This window comes from Ruditapes philippinarum, unplaced genomic scaffold (assembly GCF_026571515.1).
Source record: "Ruditapes philippinarum isolate M1 unplaced genomic scaffold, ASM2657151v2 ctg546_1_1_1_1, whole genome shotgun sequence".
Taxonomy (NCBI): Eukaryota; Metazoa; Mollusca; class Bivalvia; order Venerida; family Veneridae; genus Ruditapes; species Ruditapes philippinarum.
Window position 1 is genome coordinate 389,916 of NW_026852301.1, and position 24,827 is coordinate 414,742.

The 24,827-nt window shown below is 30.8% G+C and overlaps 1 protein-coding gene across 2 annotated transcripts; it reads left to right on the forward strand.

Annotated features, from left to right (window-relative positions):
- The first annotated feature begins 7,540 nt into the window (after positions 1–7,540).
- Positions 7,541–24,511, forward strand: LOC132755600 (macrophage scavenger receptor types I and II-like). Of its 2 annotated transcripts, XM_060746500.1 has the most exons (4): positions 7,545–8,326; positions 10,919–11,061; positions 13,702–13,726; positions 15,419–16,742. In XM_060746500.1, the coding sequence occupies exons 1-4, from the start codon at positions 7,723–7,725 to the stop codon at positions 15,826–15,828; spliced, it is 1,182 nt and encodes a 393-aa protein (XP_060602483.1). In that variant the 5' UTR covers positions 7,545–7,722; the 3' UTR covers positions 15,829–16,742. The 2 variants fall into 2 exon arrangements, with proteins under 2 accessions (XP_060602475.1, XP_060602483.1); XM_060746492.1 differs by lacking the exons at positions 13,702–13,726; positions 15,419–16,742 and adding an exon at positions 23,794–24,511 and having other exon boundaries at positions 7,541–8,326.
- Positions 24,512–24,827: the final 316 nt, after the last annotated feature.

Genomic DNA, 24,827 nt, shown 5'->3' on the forward strand with positions numbered 1-24,827 from the left:
AAACAAAAAGGAGATCATATTGTTCATTTCAAGTTCTGAATTCAATACAACATGTATTTTATATTGTAACAAATGAGAACGGAGAATGAGAAGTATTACTTATCTAAATTTTAACATAATGTTTTTACAAAATAAAGATAATTTTAGAAGAATATTTTTATCACAACTATTCATTAATGTGTCAAGTTTAAAAATATTGGGATGAGTGTAAAACCTGGGATGAAGAGATTTACGTCTTATGTCATTAAAGTACGAACATTCAAATAAGTAGTGAAATTCATCACCAATAGCTTGATACGGACATAAGGAACAGACCCTATTATTATGATCAATTGCCAAGTGTCTGCCTTTTTCGATTGGTAATAGGTGATTCATTGTTCTAAATTTACATAAATATTTGCCTATGTCAAAAGGAAGTACATCTAGATATTTTTCAAAACAATGAGTATTTTTATATGTACGATACACTAAACACTTAGAGGATGTATCAATAGTACTATGCCAATCTTGTAAAAATTGATCTTGTAGTCTAAGCTTCACAACATTTTTAAAGTGATTAATATTATCTACCTTCTGTAAATGAAAATATTCTGACATGCCAAGATTACTAAGTGTTTCTTTCACAAAATTTATCCATTTAGAATTAACAATATTCCTAGAGGACAAAGACAACATTGTTTTATAAAGAAGTTTACATATCTTATTTTCCTTAGCATTTATAATTTTACTCCAGAAACACAAAACTCTTGCTTTCACTTGTAAGGCTAATGGGAATATGCCTAACTCACCATAAACCATACAATTAGGTGTAGAAGCTTTTAAATTCAAAATAAATTTACAAAAATACAACTGAAATTTCTCTAGAATTTGAACTTGTTCGAATCCCCAAACTTCACTTCCATAAAGAAGAATAGGTACAACCATAGAGTTAAATAAATGTAGTTGCAAAGAAATTGGTAAACACAATTTACGTGACTTTTGGATCACAGAAAACATTGCTCTTCTAGCATTATCAACAAGAATTTTCTTTGATTTCAAAAATTTACCATTATAATTAAAAAGTACTCCAAGGTAAGTAAAGTTATCTACCAAATCAAGCTTTTTACCATTGTACATGAAATCAAAGTCATCCTTAGGTTTTGACTTACAAAAAACCACTACTTTAGTCTTAGCTTCATTTACAACAAGATTCCACATATTACAGTACTCACTCATAGCATTTAAGGCATCTTGCAAATCAGTTTTGCTTTCTGCTAAAAGCACTGTATCATCAGCATATAACAGAAGAAACAATTTAACATAAACATCAATGACATCGTCACTAAGACATTCCCGAGTTGCGTTAGAGATATTTACAAGTCCTGTATATTTATTAGATACAAATTCTGACAAATCGTTCAAAAAGATAGAAAACAAAATTGGTGAAAGATTTTCACCTTGACGTACACCGGTATAACTACTAAAGAAACTAGTCAACTCACAGTTTACTTTAACACAAGATTTAGCCTTACTGTACATATTGTGGATTATACCAAGACACTTACCATCAATATTATGTGACAAAAGTTTGTGCCATAAATGAAGTCGATTAACAGAATCAAATGCCTTCCTATAGTCAACAAATGCACAGTAAAGCTTTTTATTACAACTTAAATAATAATCAATTAACATCTTTAAGGAAAACATATGATCAGTAGTACCATATTGTGACCTGAACCCAGCTTGTTCTTCGTTAAGTAAATTGTGGCATTCCAAATACTCATTCAGTCTCTTATTTAGTATGTTGGTAAATAATTTGCCAAAACAACTTAAAATGGTAATCCCACTATAATTGTTGGGGTCAGATTTGTCACCCTTATTTTTATATATAGGATTAATAATACCCTGACTCCAAATATCAGGAAAAATACCTGAATCCAAAATAACATTAAACAATAAACAAATAACATTTAAAACAGATTCATTATTTACATTTTTTAGATATTCATTTAATATATTATCAAACACAGAAGGACTTTTATTATTTTTTAATTTTTTTACAACTTTTTTAATTTCCTCAATAGTTCAAAGTAAAATTGCAGAATTTTACCATTTTGAGTTTAACAATAATCATGGACAATAACCGTTATTGTGCTGTAAACGTTAAATGATTCTTAATGACAACCCTTCTTCCAAATAAGCAGTGCTGCAATTCACTTATTGTGCCCCCACTTTAGTGGCGGGCATTTAGATTTACCCTTGTCCGTCCGTCCGTCCGAGCAAACATTTTGGGTTTAGGGGCAGCAAACATTTTGGGTTTAGGGGCTATATAACAGTAAAGAGAAAAAAAGAGAACAATAGGTTCATTCCGTGATCAAAGGGTTTAGGGGCTAGTAGCCCTTAAGAAAACAAAGAAAATAATGGGGTTTGCTTGTGGATTTATTCAGTATTTGTAAAGTTCTTGCCCTTTACTTAGTAAAAGATCTCTAGTTTTCAAAAAATATTTGACCGAGAGTCATAAGATTGACAGAACATTGGCGCGGTGGGGGCACCCGTGTCCTATGGACACATTTCTAGTTTGATTTGATTTGAATAGTAAAGATTTTAGGCCATGGTACTAGTATGCTATATTTCCAATTACAGAAATAGATAAAATTCATCATCATCATGTGTTGCAAAACCAGGGACATCAAAGATGACCTCGACTTCAATGCAAATGCAGGGGAGAGTAATTACACTATTTTTGTCGGAAGTGTCTGGGAAGGAGTTAAGTGATCACAGGTTATAATTTACCCAATACCTTTCAAAATTATTATAAATATATAGGGGTTATAATTTTATGAATCATTTGGTTTGAAGAATCTTTGAGAATATCATTGGTTTGTATTACAGAAATGTATATCGCATCTGAAGCTGTCAAGTATTTTGCACAAGTAAAGCAATTATGATCATGAAATTCTGAAGGTTGAACTTATATGGCTAAACATTTCAACACATTTACTTTAATATCCTGAATTATATAAAAACTGATTAAGTTTAAATACTGCTGAATTCATGTTTTTTATTAGTATATTGAACTAATTAATGGATATACAAGTCAACATGTGATCCATGTATATCATGATCAGATATTCATACTATTAAACAATAATGAAATTTGTTTAAGTGTCATATAATACTCTATTAGAAGAAGAAGAAAAAACATACATTACATGGTTAATTAAGTTCAATTGAAAGTTTTTGGTGTCATCTTAAATGATGAATTTGATATTTGTATGATTCCATAATATAGGTAACTGTTCACTGAGGTGAGAAAAATAATAGAGGGTCATTATAGGTCTTTTATCCACTTGTGAATATGTATATATATGGTTTGGACAGGATTCTGTTATGTAGTCAGACCATACATTAGTATAAAACAAGATACATGAAGTTACAGTTTCCTCAAAAGTGGAGTATACTTTCTTAATTACAATCATGTTCATGAATTACTAATTTCTAGCTTGTCTGTTTCAAAGCTATTACATTCTATGCCAGATTGCTATGTCAGCGCACAAATGCTTTATTCAAATATTTTAAAATGTATCAACACGAAACTTGAAAGACTTGCTTATCAGGACAAGGTGTAATTGTTAAACAGGGGAGCAAAAGTTATACCCCTTTCAAACTAAGAATTTTTAACAGACAAGTGTTATCATTGCATGCAATGCTGCTGTATTTGTTGTTAATAACAAGGGCTGATTCGTGTCATTTTCTTTTATCTTGGTGAAGACTGAAAATATACAATTCTTATGTAGAATATTTTTGGCTAAAATGAAAAGGAATTTCACAATTGTTATTTTCTAAATCTTAAGCAAGTTATGGTTTAATCTTCAGGTAGCATTAAAGAAAGCCAATACAATCCTTTTGGAATAGAATTGAGACACAGCAATTCATTTCTGGTTTAGTTGTAAAACTGCCACAAACTATTAACTAGTCATGGTAAGTGAACAGTTATTATATATTTGATTTTGTTTGAATTTTGATATTTTTATATGATTATTCTGTTGCTCAATAATATTTAGATAAAATTCTAGATAGCAATACATAATTGTCATTTGTTGCAAGAAAATTAATGCATGCAAGATGTTTTGATGCATAATGTGGAATACTTCATAGGTTTATGGTAAGCATTTTATATGTAAAATAAATGTGAAATAATCAACACTTTCCTGTTAAAAGTTTTAAAATAAAATGCCTTTATATACATTTTATTTACGTAGAACTAATTAAAGTGAATTATACAATATGTTTAATATAATCTATTTTGGTATATTTGTAAATTTATGATGCTTCAAATAAATATAATCATATAGAGTTTATTGCTTCAAATTTGTTCTTTAGTAAATAAAATGCATCTACTTAGTTGTATAATTTTTACAGATTGGAGACGTATGACAGAAATTTAGACTTAAAGGGAGAAGTCATTCTGCTACCGGGCCATTAGCTCAGTTTTACATACTTTATTACATGTATAAAGGCAAGATGTACTTGTATGTGCATTAAAACGTGACATAATCATGATAATGTGTGTCTGAAATAATAAAATCTTCACATTATATATCTGTCTTTATTGTTAATGAGTATCAACTACGTATTGTATGATTCATGATATTCCATTCTAGTATGTCAAATCACTTTAATATTTTCTACAATCAAGCCAGTTTGTCAACAATTTAGAATCATGAAATATGTGACCCCTGTTTAATTATAGCTGCAGGAAGTTCTGATTTCAGAATTTTCAATTGCTTTGCAAATCCTATTACCCATTCCACATGTATCAGTTTTGATGCTATGCACCTGTCTCTGACTACAGGCAACAAGAAAATTACTATTACTATATAAAATATATATTATATAGTAAACGGGTGCTGGATAGTAATTTTGTTCTTGATAATCAAGGGGTGATTATTATTATTAATTATTATGACAATTTGATCATTTTTGCATGGCAAATGTGTGTGATCATAATTTCATTTTCTTTACTACTACTGTTCTTTAATATTTTGTCTTGTGGAAAATGAAACGCTCCAAACCCATTACAAAGTGGAACACAACAGTAATTTACCATTTCTAAGACTGCAGTGTTAATCAGTTTATTTTGAAATATAAACTTTAGCTTATTAATTAGATGAGTTGATTACATACTCTGCATTTTCCCATTGAAATTCAATGTAAACCAGCTATACACAGAGATAGCCAACATACAGGTGTATACCTCTTATTTGTCAGGGGCGCTGCAGAGATAACTCCTGCTGGATTATCCAGAAACTCTCCCAATGCCGATTTCAAATAACCACAGCAACCAGCATTTGTAATTTTATCAGAATGTTTATCTTCTTGTTTACAATACAGTGCAGTAACTCAGACTTTGTTCTTTTCCCAATTGTTTCGTAACGCGTAGTAGACAAAAACTAAAGATTGCAAAAGCATTAAATTTGAAAATTAACGACTCAACTCTTGTCAATGTAGAATCACAAAAACTGCTTAGTATTTATGTTGAAAGTACACGCAATTGGCACTGTCAGGTAAATGATGTGTGTAAAAAATTGAACTCTAAAGTTAATTTTTTTAGGCGTATAAAGTTCTTTTTAAATAAGGAATCTCTCATGCTTTTTTATAATGCATACCTTCTTCCTATTTTTGATTATTGTTGTAATATATGGGGGAAAGAAAGCAAAAAAATATATGCCAAATATACAAAATACAACACGAATTTGCAAAATTATTCTAGACCTTCTAATGAGAAAAAAATTTATACAAAAGATGAAAAATATTGCCTTTCAAGAAAAGAAGTATTTTTCACACCGGTGTCCAAGTATATAAAGCACTGAATAATATGTCCCCTCAATATATTCGAGACTTACTTACCATATCAAATAATCAAAAGTATAATGTAAGATCGATATCTCACGGAAATTTAATTTCGTCTTACAAACCACGTACTAATTATTTTAATGACATATTCCAAATTTAATGCCATTGTTATTTGGAATTCCATACCACTGACTATAAGAAGAAAAACAAAATTGTCAATATTTAAGAATAGTTTCAAGAAATACTTATTTAATCAACTTTAGCACGGTCCGTGTGTATTATATATACAAGATACGCTCTTTATATTCATACATGTGTTTTTATTATTATGTTTTCTAACAATGGGTGTCTCTCTTAGTTTCAAGTTTTTGACTGTGTAAATTTTGTAAGTTATTTTCACTTTTTAAATTGCAGATTGAAATGATGCACTGATGAAAGTATTATGTTTAATGATAAATAAAATGAATTGTATGAATGTTGAGGATATGTGTTAAGATATATGTTAAAATTGTGATAACCATTTAATCATTTCTTTTACATGTTATATTTTCTTTGAGTGATATGCGTTCTTTTGAGTGTGTGTTTTTGTGTTTTATTTTTTTTTTATTTTGGAAGGCCGCATTGTAAATAAGATGTTGCAATCTGTATATGTCTTTATGTGTTACCTTCGGTAAATAAAGTTATTATTATGATTATTATTATTATTATTATTATCATTATGATGGTACGTGAAAGAATGAGCGCTAAACTTTTTGTACTTAAGTTAAAAAGACCTTCTTTACGTGAAAGACTTGTCGGTAATACGGAATATGTTCTCTGACAGTCTCTTACAGGGAAGATAGAACCTCATTTATTTATTTATTTTTTTTTTTTATTTATTTATTATTTTTATTTTCTTTTTTTTGTCAACGTCTACCAACCGGTCGTTGTTTTGGAAATTTAAAAGAAACCAAGATACTCAAGACGCACGACATTGGATGACATACATATCAGCCCTACTTAATCACGAGATTGAAATGTAATCAGGTAAGGACGTTAATTGCTTTACAGTACGTGTCGTGTCCGAAATGAATATCGTACCGGGTATTTTGAATTTTCAAATTTTTATTGCGAATGCAAATTGCAGGTTTACTTAGAACTAAGACGATTTGTTTGTCTTTTATGTATAAGCGCTTTAGTGATATATATATATAAAAAAACGTTGCACCGATCTTGATGATAAAAGACTGTTACACGCTTCCATAAGAATAAAAGAAACTATTGCAGCTGCAAGAATTTATATTTATTCTGTGTGCACTCGTATTTTGTACTGTTTATCATCTGAAAATCATTACCTTTTTATCATATCATATTCCGCCATGTACGTTTTCTTTGAAACATTCTCAATAAAATGTGTGAAAATTTTCCAGGAATTGTAACTGAAAATGTTAACCAAGACTCTATCGAGTACTGTATACGTTTTACAAAGTTTGCTTATATAACTTCAAGAGGCACTCCAAGGGATTACAATTTATAGCATAGGCGTAATAAATGCTCTATATACTCTATAATACGAGTACGTAAAGCTTTACAAAATCTTAAAGTCCCTCATGCGATGATATATCTCTATTACATGATTGCGCACGGTGTAAAGCAGTCTAGGTAAAACAAAGATTTGTTTTTGTTTTTCTTGGAAATAGTGCTGCAAATATAGGTCAAGGTAATTTGATTTGTATAAAATGACTGCATTTCGGTGTATTTCGCAGTTTCGTATATGAAGCATTTTGGTTATCATGAATGGATTTATGAATTTCCAGTTTCACAACACAGGAAAGTTAAAAGTAAAAGAATACTAGATCGCTTTCTAGATACATATTCACACTTTTATTTCAAGCAAATAAAATTAACATGGAAAACAAGTTTTTGGTTTTATTTTTGTGTGTAGCTATTGCATGTTTTTGTTCAGCTGAATTCTCGGCTGATACGGTTTATGAAATTCTTACCAGTAAAATGGATATACTTTTCTTTAATATAAAGAATATGAAAAGTGACATTGATGAAATTAATGAAAAAGCAAGAAAAACAGGACGTGAACAATGTAAAGAGACGTGTTTGGAAGTAAAGCAAATGTTTGAGTCATACAAGGTAGAAATGAATGAGAAATTTACAAGTCTTGAAGAGAAAGTAACGGAAAGGGTAGATGAACTGGTTCAAGAAGTGCTTGTGTCGTTAACTGGCACAATAAACGGAAAACTCTCTGAGGCAGATAATGAAAGAAGCAAGGAAAGTAAACGACTAAAAACAAATATGCGCAGATTTGTGTCATCAGAAAAACGGGCATTAAGAATTTTAAATAACAATCTTGAAAATGATATCCGTAAGAATATAAAAAATATTTCAGAAAAGTCCGAGATTCGAATTCAAAATGCAGAACAAAGTGTTGCACTGTTCACAAAAAATTCTGCAATTCGAATGAAAGAGGTTGAAAACAAAATGTTCGCTTTCGAAAACGGTGAGTTAACTATGTACTATTTCAATTTAATGTATTGTCTTACGTTATATAAATTAATACTCATAATAATGATATTCAAAAAATAATTTTGGTATTTACAATATTGCCTGCAATCACATATGTGTACAAATAAGAAACAAGAAACATTTACGCATTTTAATTCTGAAATTCGAATGTAAGAGACTGAAAACAAAATTTTCACTTCCCTAAACGGTGAGTAAATTCGTGTGTGTTTACATACATATTGCAAATAAATACACTTCTTAATTAAAAAGAAACAAAAATTTGTACATATATATAATAAGCAGAAATCATTTAAATTGACAAACGAATGCAGTCATCAGATTTATTTAAAATTTAATTATAATGATAATTATTATTATTATTTATCTTTTTATATGTTTCTTAAATTGCATGAAGGGACTGGGAATCTTTTATAAGTAGATGTAAATCATTCAAAACTTGCATTGTTTTGAACATTAAAGTTCTTTTATTATAATAATATTTTTTTAGATATCATGTTTCTCTAAATACATAAGATTCATTTTCGAGAACACAAGGACATCTTAAATATTAGTATAAGACATCCTTGTATAGATTTAAAGACTTTTATTTTCTTTTTCGCTTTGTTTAAAGCAAAATAGATCATTTAATATCTTAGAAGTGTTATGAGACCTATAGTATAAAGAACATAAAAATGGGATGAAGCCATCGCAGAGTTTCAATATCATTTCCGCATCAAAAGAAACTATAACTTCATCTCTGCAGAAACTTAACCTCTTTAACTTTAGCCTGTAAAATAAACTATGACCTTATTATTATATATTATTATCTACGCGTTTCGATATCTACAATGAGCAACAACCCAGAAGCTTTACTGCCAATAAAGATAAAAAAAATTGCTTTTTCTAACATACAAATACAATAATTATATTTGCTTATCTAATAATAAATAGATATTTGCTAGTTTATGGCAAAACAAATTTTCTAACACTTACAACGGTGAAAGGGTTTTGTGGGTGGTCAGGACAAAACGATGCGAAATTCTCGAGTGGCGTATCTATCTGCCTTTCAATAACATGTGCGCTTTAAGGTCAGTGAGCACGAAAAATGTTCGTGTTAAACTATGACAAGTATGGGTAAGAGTTCGTATTAAGACGACCGTAGGGAGTCTTATCGGACTCTTACCCATATAACTGCAAATCGGCTCTTACAACTCGATATCAGATAAAAATATAGAAAGTGTCACCTCTTTAATTAAGCATAACATTATTTTTCCCCAGCAGTCACGTACAAACAAGGATGGGGTCCAATTACTTAATCTGGCATGTAAAACAATGAGTTTTCAACAATACCTAGTATTTTTGATGCAATTCATTCCTGTCATATGAAACAAAATAATGTTTTGCTTACTTTTTCTAGAAAATATAAAACAGTCAGCAATTAATAATTGACATTTTTCATAGAGTTTAAAGGATATCAAAAAGTTACTGTGTTCACATTTGTCTCTGCGAGCTGAGCTCCACGTGCATTATCTATGTAATAAATTTGAATGTATCCTCACATTGCTACAGTGTTATCAGCCTTTTTAGAAACACCTGACCTGGCTAATTAGAATATGCCAATCACAATTTTCAATATCAGCACTGGTTTCTTCATGAAATAGCGGCTACACTAATTACTGCCGAGTAAGAGCCGATTTGCAGTTATTTTAATTTAAGCATACAACTATAACTCTTAAACAACAATAAATATATACGTGCATCTATAATTAAAAAAAAAAGTTAACCAGAAATAATTCTAAACATTTTTTATTGGTTTACAAAATATAATTTATCTGTGTAGTGTGTTTCTGTTATACATTTACTATAAAAATCACTTTATTCACAGGTACATCCTATAAAACAACATTTTAAAGAAAATAAACATTTCTATCATTTCAGCTGTTTTGAAGTATGATAAAAGTTTGATTTTTTTTACTTTTAATTTTCTTCTATCTAACATTTTAAACTACCTTCAACATTCATAAGGCCTAAAAAAATGTTTCTTTCCGGTGTCCCTACCTACCCTTTTTTTGGCCACCGACTCTAAACTTTTTGAGGGAAAACAGGCCACATTTTTTGTTTGACGCTGCATAATAAACTTTGTGCCGCATATTCATATTTCCATCGCATACACTTGATATAAAAAATATTTAAAAAAAAATGCCTACGTACCCTATTTTTTAAAACGATGTCACTGGAAACAAACATTTTTTGTTAGGCCTAAGCGTAGTTGTTCAATGTGTTTTACATCAACGTGGGGAGCTTTAACTAAGTCAGATAATATAATCTTTGTAACACGTTTCTAAAATGCATTCACTGTTTTAATTCATTTTAATTACAATTACTCCATGGTATTAAAAACACTAATCGGAAAAAGATAAACTATATCGTTGTTAAACCTTTCTACCATTTAAGATGTTTAAAAGTACGATAAAAGTAGGATATAAGTTTTAAGAGGACAATTTTGTTTTAATATTCCTTCTATCTTAAACATTTTAAATTTCTTAAAAATTCTTTGGCTTAACTCTTCTTCTTTGTTCTTTTACAGCATCATGGAAAGGGGAACGTGGTGATATCGGTCCGACTGGTCCGAAGGGTGAACGAGGTATAAAAGGCGAACAGGGTTACGCTGGTGTTAAAGGAATTAAAGGCGAGATAGGTGTAGGAATCATAGGTCAAAAGGGAGAAAGGGTAAGTGATAGTTACTGGTCAACATTTTATGTGTTTTGAATAATGACACTGTCTTCAAGTGGTCAAATTTATAGGACAACAATAAAGGTGATAGAGCTTAAATGTTTTCTGATTTAATATCATTGGTGTTGATCAATGTATGTATTATCCATTGCACTGTCATATAAATGACCATTTTGTTGATTTGTATTTTTTCATTTTGTTGTATAAGATTCAAATCCATCCTTCCTTTCTTAATTCATTCTTCATTATTTTTCTTTTTGAACGATATTTTTGTTGCACATACAAAGTAGAGGTCATATGGCGACTTTTCAGGTTACTCGTGGCAGACCTTAGGTTTCCCTCGATGTATTATTTCAGACACAAATGGGTAAAATAACCGACGTTCTGAAAGCTAGTTCAATAGCTTCCACACATGATAGAATCCAAATTCGATGTCGGGATTTGAACCGAGGGCCACGAGGGGCAATTGGTTTGAAGTAAACGACCTTAATAAAACGGCCATACATTCATACTTTCACTCACTCACTCACTCACTCATCAACTCACTCACTCACCAACTCACTCACTCACTCATTCACTCACTCACTTCAGCACACTCATTAATTCTTATAAGAATATATCGACAGTCTATGTCTGATTATATATTGACTTTTCTGTTTAAAACGGTTTTTATTATAACATAGAAAAATAATGAATTATTTTTACTAGAAAGTCATAATTTACCCAATATAATCAAATAAATGATATTTATTATTTTGAATGTCCGCGTAATTGCCAATACGATGTATAATGTAATTAAAGACAGTTGCATTTACGTACATTTGGACTTAATGATATCTCATTGTTTTACTCAAGGCAAAAACGGTCAGGATGAAAAAATACAATTTGATAGCATTATGTTTAAAGCTATAGAGAATGCAATCGCCAGTGGCGGATTCAGGCCCGGGCTTCAGGGCTGCAGCCAGCCCAAAGATACGTTTACCAGCTGGACTGGATTATATTTTTGGCAGTTTTAAACTTTAATGGCTGTTGTGTACTCCCTTATCAAAACAGTGATTGCTGTCATCCAGTTGTTAATCTTCTGCTTGGGGGCTTGGCAGAGATCTTTATCTATCAACATGCTTCAATGACTTCAATGTTTAAACTTCTTAATTGATTGGTTTTAAAATGTGGTAGCTCTGTAAAATTAAATAGACTTGCAATTTTCTGTATTAAAGCTTTTAAGCAAAGGCAAAATAACCTTAATTATTTGTATTAGTAAACGTACATTTTATGTGCAAATATCTATAGTATAAACGAATATGTTAAAGTAAATGATTATACACCTAAATATGTATGCTGATATTCTCTGTTTTGGTACTGCATTTGTACACATGTATATATGATGTGTAAAGTAAATGATTGATAATATTATATTCACTCTCGCTATATTACATGCATGTACTTGTATATGTGAATGACGATGAACCGATGTGTTCAAGTCAATTTTGTTGAAAAAACTTCTGTTCTGTTCTGTTCTGTTCTGTTTATTACTTTGAAAGGGTCTAATAAAATTTATAGTCACAGTTAGTGGCAAATAGATGTGTTGTATTGTACATCATATTTTACTATATTTGTTTTTCCATTTCCTATAATTAAGAAAATAAAAAAAATTGAAAATTATTATTTGTAAATTAAAAAGATGGCAAGTTTTTTTTAAAGATAATAATAGATGAAATCGCGTTTTAATAACGTGTTTTACTAAGATTTTTATTAAGATGAAATAATTGGTTATATGCTTTTAATAATTTTTTGTGGCAGTTATATTTTCAAATAAATTTAAATTGTCCTGACCTCTTTAGTATCTAAAATGGATTCATTGATGGAAAAAATTCTAATTTGAATACTAGTGTTTGAAATTATTTTTGTTTGTACATTAGGAAGGTAGTATTTTAATACCACTTTACTTTGGAAAATCGTCTATTATTCACATGAGTAAATTGATCAAGTGTTTGAATTTATTTTTATCAACAGTTGTGCATACATTTATTAGTGTGCTGTTATTTAGTAAATACTCACTACTAAACACCAGGGGGAATTCTATTTGAAAGACCCTAGCCTGTAAACACTAACCTATACAAAATGCAGTGTTTTGTAAAACCATCCAAAGGTACCATAAACAACACTAGAAAGTCAAGGAAATAACACCATTTTCAACCTCATATTTCAAAATTTTCTCGGTCTATGGGAGGAGACACCCCTCTCAGGCCCACCCTAATTACATATATAGTTTTCTTAATTTCGTATCAACCAAATATTTACAAGAACATTAGTATACACATGTTTAAGCAAAGTACATTGCCGATCATAAGATGAGCTATTAACACATCAATTACATTTTTTGTTAAATGAACAAGATGCTGGCCCAATCTTCAATTTTCGCCCGTTGCATTTTTTTGTCAATTTCTCCCACCTATATGTCAGCCCCCCCCCCCAGGAAATCATGTTCTGTATCCGCCCCTGATCACAGTTTTGAAGTGTAATACATAATTGAAACACTTTTGAATTTCTACATTTTCTGATCACTGGTAAATTAAAAATATCATTATAAGGATTCGACTTGTTATAAATACGAATAACCTTTTTTTTATTGAATAGGGATATCCTGGGCAAGCCGAGTCACGTAAGTATAAAACGATTTCATATTCAAGACTTCAAGAGTCTTTTTCAAGAATTTGGCTGCTTAAGATAACTTATTAAGACACAATTATATGTTTGTCAATTAATTCTACATCGATTTATTTTATATTTTTGGAAATCATTTTCACATCTTCTCCGTTCACCTATTGGAAGATGCCTTTAATAAATTTCATATAAACAGAGATAGGGATATTTCATTAATAAATTGTGTTTCATAATGACTCTAGATCTTATTTTGGTGCAGAGACAACCAAAATGAGTTTATAAGCATAAAAATCTGCAAACTCATTAAATTGTGGCGAAATCGGAAGTACAAATTCTGTTTGCATGCCTTCGTACACAATTCGAATTCGCTATTCCTTTCATTATCTGTTTACATCAATATTAACATACAGGGGTGTCGGTAATTCTTATATAAAAGGATGCTATTTATAGCCTAAATCTTTGATCACCTGAACAATTACTCATATGTTATCAGTTCAGCGTAGTGGTTGGGTGTGGTTCGATTCCTGGAAAAAACATTTTTTTCTTTTATTATAGTTTTGTTGTTTTTAGATATTTTTAGTTGCTCGTGATTTTTTTTTCACACAATACTATTAGAGAACATTTAGTTTTACACACATTCGCTTTTAGCATGTTAAGTTAGAAACAACATAGTACGTCGTAATTGGAGTGATAACTGAGGAATGGAAGAAAATTAAATTACAAAAAAAATGTATATAAATATACAAATGAGCCGAAATTGTCAAAAATGTCGCAAATTAAATTCAGAGTTTTAAATATAATTAAATTGACATTACTATTCAGTCTGTTCAATGACTGTTAAATTCAAGTATATTCAATATTTCTAAACCGTTATATGTTTAACTTTAAATTGTACAAAATATGAAATAAATCACAACGTAAAAACCATACAGACACAACAAATATTGCATAATTGCAGATTTGAACTCGAAAAATAAATGATTTTCTTAAACATTAACTTTTTAAAATCTGAACTCTCTAACCACTACGCTTCTCGGATTTGCGTGCCGATAACCACTTTTATTTACTATATTAGAATAAAAATGCAAAATGTAATAACTGAATAACTTGCACAACCTATCATAATGGTACGACCGATTAATGTTAACGTTATCGTGTTCGACAATAAATCAACAAACATGGCTGGTTTTAAGTAGCAGTCTTGATTTAACAGTATATTTCAGTTTTGTAACGGATGTTTTCATACAAATAAAATATTTTTATGTGATGATTACTTTTCTGAACGCCAGGCCTAATGTACCATGAAGCTAAAACGGTTAAAGTGTGTTTGCACTTATATTTCATGTGTTCCGGATACCAACTATTACGCTGTGACATCGCATACACGAACTGATTATAGTCTTCATTTGCATGTTAAAATTCGTGCACGAACTTTAGTGTTACCATGGTGTTTTCCGTTTAAAATCGTCATTTATGAACAATATTTGATGAGATTTACAACAATATTGTTACAAATGTTAATGAAACTGGAGAATGCTTGGTTTTTAGGCCGACGGCAAAATATTTTTACATATTAATTTAATGCATCTTTAAAGTTTGCATCTAAAAGCTTTCCAATATTCTATTTTCAACGGATGTGCACGGTATGTGATGTTTTAATATACTTCATGTGATGACTTATACATTACAGGTCATTCAGTGTACTTTGCCGTTACTGTAGGAACCGGATCAACGACACTCACTGAAAACACTATTGTAAAATTTGAAACGTTCTATTCAAACCAAGGTGACGGATACAATACATCAACTGGAAAATTTACGGCACCATACAGCGGTGTTTATCTTTTTCTTTTCTTCGTTAGGCCGGGAACCAATGAAAATGACATTGCATATTTCAAACTTTATATCGATGGTAGATTTATGGCATACACATTGCAAGAAAGTTTACAAAATTATAACAATAATATGGGTGGACAAGCCTATGTGGAGCATATGAATAAAGGTGAGACAGCATGGATACAAACGGGAGAAATAAAGGGTCGAGATTATCATACTATTAAAACATATGGAACAACATTCACAGGAGTCCTTATTAACTGAATAGATAATTTTCTGTTCCATTTGTTCACTGATTGAAGAATAGTTGACAGTACAATCAGTATACAAACCACCTGGACAGTCACCAACATCGAACAAATCTCAGCCTTAGAACCGACCTGTCAGCCTATAAACTTGTAACAGACCGAAGTCAGAGGATATTCCAAGTGTTGAGTTCTATTCTTGACATAATAAAGGAAGCTTCGTTGAGCTATAATGGAAACAAACAACTATAAGAAATTATGTTGAAAATTTTGATTGATTTATGTCATTAAAAAGCAACACTGTTTGGCAAATCGTAGAAGCCCTTGGAAAAATATTATGTCAGATATCATTTTATTATTTTAGTTAAAAGGCTGCTCCGCATTTGTGGAACGGATTTTTATGTTATTAACGGCTCTTTAGTGGGCTCTTCATTTGTATATTTGGCGCTCGCAATGAATACACTTTTTCAACAAAGAACAGTCGTAAACATCTATATTAAAACTTTGAATAGCCGAATCAAATTATTGGCACATTATGCCTCAGAAATCAATATTTTTTAATTCTTTAGTAATAGGAAACATTTTGTTATATATTTTAAATATCGGATAAAGGGGATGTTAGATGTTTTTATAACTGAAAAAGTAGCGCTGAACATTCAGTTATGTGTGGTAAAGATAGCAAAATGTTAACAAAGTATTATTTTGACTTCCATCACTTTAATTATGCCAATTGTCAACATAACTATAGACGCAAAATATAGTCCATGTTTATAGCAAATGAGTATATTTTTGGAGCTATAATAAGATACCAACAATAGAAAGGTTTTGAGATAAAAATGATAGCATAATCTGAGGCATAATAGGTCTTTAAATTGATTTACATGTTTACTGTTTACATAAGTCTTTGGCCATGATGTTATTTAAAACTATGTATGCAATGAAACTATCACACTCATCACCAAAAAGCAGTTTTATTTACATTTGTAGCGTAACTGTTTACACAAGCCTGTCATGTTGTATAAAGTATATATATTGCAATAAAATCATCATCATTCTTATGTATATCTACATAAACAACATCGCCGTTGATGTTGTCGTCGTCTTGATTTACCTCAACATCCTTGCCTGATTAAATTATTGTGTAAAAAAGATATTCTGGTTATGAATTTTGATAATATCAACTTGATATTATTTCAGTGGTTCTATTAATAGTTTGGATTAGTACCAAAACTGATATCCGAGTCTCTAATTTTTCAGCTTTACTGGTGGAACGAGGCAATAGTTGCCCTTTTGTGCTTTATTTCAGGCACAAGTGGACACCTAAGTAGAACTGTGTATTGGTATTATTGTTTTGCCTCATTCTATCGTGTATAATACGAAATGTGTGGAAATAGAAAAAAAGAATCTTATTCTCATTTCTAATTATATTGATCTAAATATTTTAAGGTTATACGTCGAAGTGGTATTTTTCCGTGTTTTGTTTTTTTCTTCGACGAACGCGCCTTCAGGCTCGTATGGAGCTATGCAATGACTACAGACAACCGAGAATGTAGACGGTCTCGACCAAATAACTCCCAAACAAAAAGTACAAGATTAAATCATAAAAATCACACATTATGACGGAATATGTTGAAAGTGTTCATGTTCAACTTTATTTACAAAGGACGTTAGTTATCTGAATGATAAAATAAACTTCATGATTTACGACAAAGCATCGAATAAAGATAAAATATGACAAATCATCGTAATAATTGATACATTTTTCGAAGTAAAGCCAAACATGGCTTTTATGAATCAAAGCCATGAGTATAGAAAAAAGTAGAACGACATAGCGAACATAAAATCGGAGTAACAATTTTAAATATTATAAAGAATGCAAGTAAAAACATAAGAAAATAACTTTATATCGTTAATGTGCTAAAACATCTTGGATGATTGAAATCATTTCCAAAATAACGATTCCTATGCGTAGAAGCACTATTTTTATTAATAAGTTTATAGTTTATTATTTTCTGACATAGTTCATCGATTATCAGGCCAACAATCTGAACTGCGACATTTTCATGTTAGATATTTGCTAGATGATTGTGATTTAATTGATTGATTAAGCGAGACTTACGTGAGAGATGTTGCACTTATTCATTATCTTTCATGTACAGACTCAATCAAACCGAGTCTGCAATTCTTATGTAATTTTGTTGTGATTAATGCTTCCGAGGGATCACTTTGTTTCCAGAATTTTACCTTTGGAAAAGGGAAGGCGAAGGTTGATCATAATGTTATCCGACACAAAACTCCCTTAGGGCTCATACAGACTACGGACGCAGCTAGCAGCGATTAGGGTTTATTCATACTTTAAAGACATAATATCACAATATCGATAAGAAATTAAAAAGCACGGGATGGCTGTGGATGGATGTGTGAGCCCTAAGGGAGTTTTGTGTCGGATAAAATTATGATCAACCTTCGCCTTCCCTTTTCCAAAGGTAAGTCTCGCTTAATCAATCAATTTTATCCAACACATAAACTCCCTTATGGGCCCCACAGATTATTCAGAGTATATTTCTTGTCATATATTGTGAACAAAAAAATTAAACAATGCATAAATTTCTGAAATATATTGTTTCTCAATAGTAATATATTTTGACAATCCAAAAAATATAAAAACATGTTTAAATATGATAATAATTATAATGTTCATAAGTCTATTGGTTAATCCGCAAGGTAGCTCTCTAGAACATTGTTCTGAAATGTATTTGCCTCCCTGTTTATCAATGGCTTATTATAAAATTTTGCAAATACCGATACACTACTCCATCCTGCATATTTTATAATATCTGTCAATATTATTCCTTTTCGAAATGCACAGGAAGACGAGGCAGCTCTAGTACTATGAGGTTTAAATTGATTTGGAATGCCTGCTCTAAGCATTGTCAATTTTATCCACCGTGACAGAGTTTGTTTTGAAACCGATTTTTAAGGTGGAATCGTAGATATCAATAATCTCTCACTATTTCTCAACGTTTTTGTACGTTCTATGTATTGTCTGATAGATTCAACGATGCATAATTTTTTATTTTTGTACATTTGAAGTTTCATAGGTTCAATATGTACACCTGGTCGTGTTTGTTTTATAAGCTGAGAAACGTTGATAACAACACAGTTTTCAGTGAAGCAAATAATCACTTAACTTACATGTAGAGTTTGAGAGCGTTGAGCAGTTACCAATAAAAATAACATACACAATTTACAGGTTAAAGCCATTTATCGAATAACTGTACAGTATCTCGGACATTTTCTAAACACGAACGATACGTATCTGCATGTAGCCATGAGTCATCAATACAATATGTGCTCGCGTGACCAATTGACCTCAGATAAGAGAAAACTGGTTTATATTCTAGGGGAGCACGAATAACTCATTACTAATGCGGAGAATTGGTACTTAACGTCATTAAATAGACACAGGAAATATTTTCGATCAGTTTCTTTGATTTTTATAGAGTAGTAAGCATCTGCAATATCAATTGAAGCCATAACCCCATTTTTTCTAATGATTGTCAATGCTGATTCCATTTTAAAATGACTTTTTTCTATAAATTGCTCCTTGAACTTTTTTAGATTAAGTATTATTCGAATGCGACCGTCTTTCTTAGGACGTGTAAAAATATTTGATATAAATTCATCAGGTTCGGAAAAGGGTACTTTCTCAATGATACCATTTTCTAACAATTTATTTATTAACGTTTGTATTTTCGCATTCTCGTCTGCTGTAAAAGAAAAATGGAATAGGAATATGTTGTTGCCTAGGTATCTGTGACACTTCAATTGTACAGCTTTTAACTGTGTTTAAAATCCATTGTCTGATGTTATAGTTTCCCACATTGATATTTTATCCGCCGTTTTCCCCGATTTAAATTTTTCTACGGTGTTTTCCAGTGCTAAAATAATTCCACTTACATTTATGACTTTTTGTCCTTGTTCATTGATCGTTGGTTTCGAAATTTTAAAATTAAGTGTGTACTGTGTAGAAGAATGTACTATGTTAAATCATACGGCCGAGTTACTTTCCTTCGGAGATTTGCTACATTACACAAATTGTCAACAACAAAAATCAAAGGGCTGCAAGCTCTGTGGTATTTTCTGATCTTTGCAATCTAAATCATACTGACTATCTGTATGTATTTTCCAGTATAAGTTTATTTTTATATATATACTATAATTCATCTTACGCAGCGACTGCGTTTAGATTTTTTTCTGTAACAGTTTGAGATTGATACATATGGAATTTTGCATGACTAGAGTTGCATCAAAAATCATTTTTCATTTTTTATGACAGCCACACTCTATCCTTGCATATCGTGGCTACTTCCTTAAAAAAGACACTTCAAAAAAAAAAGTTGCCTCGACTAGGATTTGAACCTTAGGCCTATCACATTCTAAACGAGCGCGCTACCTCTGCACCACGGTGAAGTAATACGTATATACCTTGAATAAAACAAATACATTGTAATTCTAAATTGAGATTTGTAATCCTTATTAATTTCGAGGTATTTTATTCACGATAAACCTATTGTTTAACACTGATGAAAATAATTTAGCGAAAATCTTCTCGCCAAAACAGTCCGACATGTATAATATTCCACTACTCGACAGTCAGATTTATTTGTGTACTACGCTCTGGAGTATTCGGTAATCGACATAGCTAAAAATAGCATTTTCATTGATTTAAATGATATTCATCCGCGAAATTTGTGATTGTAACCTCATATTTCTATTGACTAATCTAAACTTTTAATGCACTGTAATTCGTTAAATGCCTACATTAAAAATTATTCTTTCTTTTAAATTGCTGGTTTTAAGCAGTTTTGAGTGAGAATTACTTTGCGTTGTTAGGTCTGTTAGGAAATTTTGTGTTAGACCGTGGATGTTAGCTTTGTATTTACTGATCTTGCGATCAGAAAATACAAAAACTGCAATGGAGCAATGGATCCGGACTGGTAGACGAAACAGTCTTAGTTCATGGTTTTACGGGCGGCATGATTAACTAGCTCAAACAACTTTATAACACATATATATATAACATTATTCAGCACACGAAAACAATCGAGTGACCACACACCTTTAAACTATAACAAATACCACCTGTACAACAGCATTGAAACCGAGTATTATTTATTTTTATCACTTCAAACCGATTGAATAATATTTAAGAAACCATTATTAACGAACGAAAAACTCGGCATTTGTTTTTTTCGGCACATGAATTAAGCTTTTGTGAACATATTGAAGGCATTTACTTTAATCTTATTACATGAATACATAATCATTCTAATTTTCATGAAAATTATAAAAATGTATTTTAAAGTAAAATATTGTGAATAAAACAGAGTAATAGTTTACTTATTGCACACAACACTCGTATCCACTGAAATACAACAAAATCAGGTCTTTATCTCACATATTAACATGTATGTTGTATTATGTTTTCTTATACATGTATTTCTTTACTTTTCTTAAAATTTATAAAACTTTTTTCTCAAGTTTAATTTTCGTCATCAACCGGTAAAGGTTTTTATTCTGTTTTTAACCCTGGCGGCCAGGGTAAACAATGAATAAACTGTTTAACATTTAGTACTTTATATAACAATAACGGGGATTCATAGAGCCGTTTGATATATGTAAATTACTTTTAGTTTCAAAATTTTCAGGAAAATTAGCTTTAATCTGCAGGTATTCTGCTTTAAACTAGGGAATCGACAGCCTTTTGTATAACTATACAGTTTGCAATCATGTTCATCTTAATATATGTAGTTGTAAAGTTCATAGTTATGTACGAATAAATTATTTATTTTAGGCTGATAAAGTCAATTAAAGTAATATTATTTTTGGTAAAGTCGGGTATTACAACACATAATAACACAAGCACTGAAGAGATTTTTAAACCGACATATGAACTGCATTACATCATAACAACATATAAGTAATATAAAGAGCTTTTAAACACAAGGGTATCTGACTTGAACGAGGGGGGTTTATAGCCCCGGGAATAAATCAAATTGTCGAGTGTTTAAGTGTTCTTTTTCTTGTGTATCATATGCAAAATAAAAACACGTTACCGTCGTCACAATAACTTTTCTTTCGTTATCTCTTTCCCTGTCGTCGCAATAAGTAAACCCCATAAAAATAAGCCCTCAACGATTATGCTATAGACAAACACACAAGCATCAATTGGTAAACGATTTATTTACCTCTGACATGTTTCAATAGTTAAGTCTCCAAAGTATGATACAACACATGTACATATAAAATTCGGGACATACGCTGTAATAATTCATAAATATAAATATTTTAAGAAACAAAAGTAAATGTAGATTTAACATGTGAGATAAGAAATGCCGATATTTATTAATATAGACTTAGCTAGGTAATTAAAAATTAAAAACAAAACAACATGAAACAATAAGTGAATAAATATAATTATGAAGAAATAAAGTGAAATTCAGCAAGAAAATAAAAATACTACATGTATACATAAACAAATATAAAATAAGATAAGAAGATAAAAAAAAACATAATCTACTCTTCAGGCAGTCTTTGCTGATGATATATATGCACTTAAGTTGCATCTTTGTATTTCTCTTAAATACATACCTTCAATACATACATGTCCTGTTAGACCCACCACGACACACACATAACTCGAAACAACGAAAACACGAAAATGCGATGGTGAAAAGTCAAAAATAACGACAACCACGATGGTGAAAAAGTCGAAGTCGTATTTGTCTTCAATACCTTTAATACATGTGCATCAATTTTCTTTATCTGTGTAGTTATGATAGTCGTTATCAGTTGACCTTTTCGGAAATAAACGATACAGTTAAATCCAAATTTTATGTTGACACGTGAACATAAACTTTATATGAGCCATGTCACGACAAAACCAACATAGTGAGTTTGCGATCAGCATGGATCCAGACTAGCCTGCACATCCGTGCAGTCTGATCAGGATCCATGCTGTTCGCTTACAAACCCTATAACAAGTAGAGAAACTGATAGCGAACAGCATGGATCCTGATCAGACTGCGCGGATGCGCAGGCTGGTCTGGACCTATGCTGGTCGCAAACTCACTATGTTGGTTTTATCGTGACACGGCTCATATACAAAATGTACTTTATTATGATGAGAAAAGGCAGAAATTCCACATTATATTTTAAAAAAAAACATAATCCTCATATTTGTCATTCGGGAAAAAATATTTTTGTATCGAATCAGGGAAACCGATGAAAATTTAAAACAAAAAGATAATGCGTTCCGTATATATGAAATGATAAAAATAACGTTCTAAATTAAATCAATAATTATTGTAAAATGACTGAGCAAATGAAAGAATAATAGAAGCAAGGCCGGTGACACGAAAGCATGGTATTGTATTTGATTTCTAGTGCGTAAGGCCACATCAAGCTCGAGCAGAATATAGTTATCCGAAGTTAAATCTGAAAATCTGCTAAATTTTGACTGGCATATTTTATATGATTATGATTAATGGTACATATTCACAGCGTGTTACTGTATTTTTGTAATAGGCATGTCCTACTTTTTTTCGAATGTAAAATGTTTAAGTTTAAACAAGGTCATGAAACGTCCTCGACAAAGTGTACACAAATGGGATAAAAATGGATGCACAAAAATTGCAGTCACTGTCGGATTTGACAAAATGCGACATAGATGAAGTAAAAACTTTATATAATTTTTATCTTTTTTTATTTTTACATATTTATTAAATAGTTATTTAAGCATAGTAAAAACTCATGGTACTTGGTATTTATTTAGACGGTTTTTCTTTTACTATGGATCATTATATAATTCAAAACACCACATTTGTTACAATTCGACGATAGACAAATTAATTTTCAACCTTTTACAAATAAAAGGCTTTTTAAAAATATATATTATTATGTGTCTCTTTCCAATTAAAAGGCATTCAAGAAAACGGTTGATCAAGTAAAACTTCCAGCTGGCATCAGATTGGCTCTAGTCACCGAGGATATGTACAAGAAAATCCTTGATATTCCAAAAGAATGTTTTATAAATGATGAACCGACCGGAAAATCCATTGGGCTTGAGTGGAGTGACGAGCTTGAAAATTTTTGGCTGTCTACTTTCAAGGCAAATCTATCAATCGTCCTAATTAAAGAAGACGACGGTGATATTATAGGATTTAGGGCAACAAAACTGATAAAGAAGGAAGCCAAAATTGACATCAGCACAATCAAAGATGAAAAATTAAAAACAATTGTAGAGTTTATGTCAAAAGGGGTTACAGAGTTTTTCGACAAATATGGTATCAAAGAGGCGTTCCATTTCCTAGGACTAGGCGTGGCAAAGAAATATAGAAGGCGTGGTCTAGGAACTATTTTAATGCAAACAGCTATAATTTTTCTAGGACATTTAGGAATTAGTCCGTATTTTGTCAAAGGAGAAGGTACGTCAAATTTCTCAAAGAGAATATATGAGAATTGTGGGTTTGATATAGTGGAGGATTTTCCATATGAACAATATAAGAAAAATGATAAAGTTGTTTTTGATAATACAGGTGAGCATAAATCAATGAGAATATATGGAATAAGGAAACAAACACTCCAGTAAACTATTAGAATAGTTCTCTTCATGTTTTGTGTGAAACGAAAATTGAATAAAAAGATTATGAGATTGTTTTATTTATGTGCAATTCCTTTAGCTAAATCACCATATAGACTGCAAGATGAATTCTTTCATATCATCATTCTTATCATCATCATTTATGTCATCATCATTCTTATCATCATCATTCTTATCATTATAATCATGATCACTATCATTATCATCTGCATATTGTTCATCATCATCCTCATCATCATCATCTTCATCATTGTTGTTATCATCATCGTCATCATCATCGTCGTCATCATCATCATCATCATCATCATTGTTATCATCATCATTGCTATCATCATCATCATTATTATTCACAC

What these genes read in the sequence shown, in the direction of transcription:
- LOC132755600 (XM_060746492.1), top strand. Translation starts at nt 7,723, where the DNA reads ATGGAAAACAAGTTTTTGGTTTTATTTTTGTGTGTAGCTATTGCATGT. An exon ending in AATGTTCGCTTTCGAAAACG is followed by an intron (nt 8,327 to 10,918) that starts GTGAGTTAACTA and finishes GTTCTTTTACAG; the next exon opens with CATCATGGAAAGGGGAACGT. An exon ending in TAGGTCAAAAGGGAGAAAGG is followed by an intron (nt 11,062 to 23,793) that starts GTAAGTGATAGT and finishes TCCAATTAAAAG; the next exon opens with GCATTCAAGAAAACGGTTGA.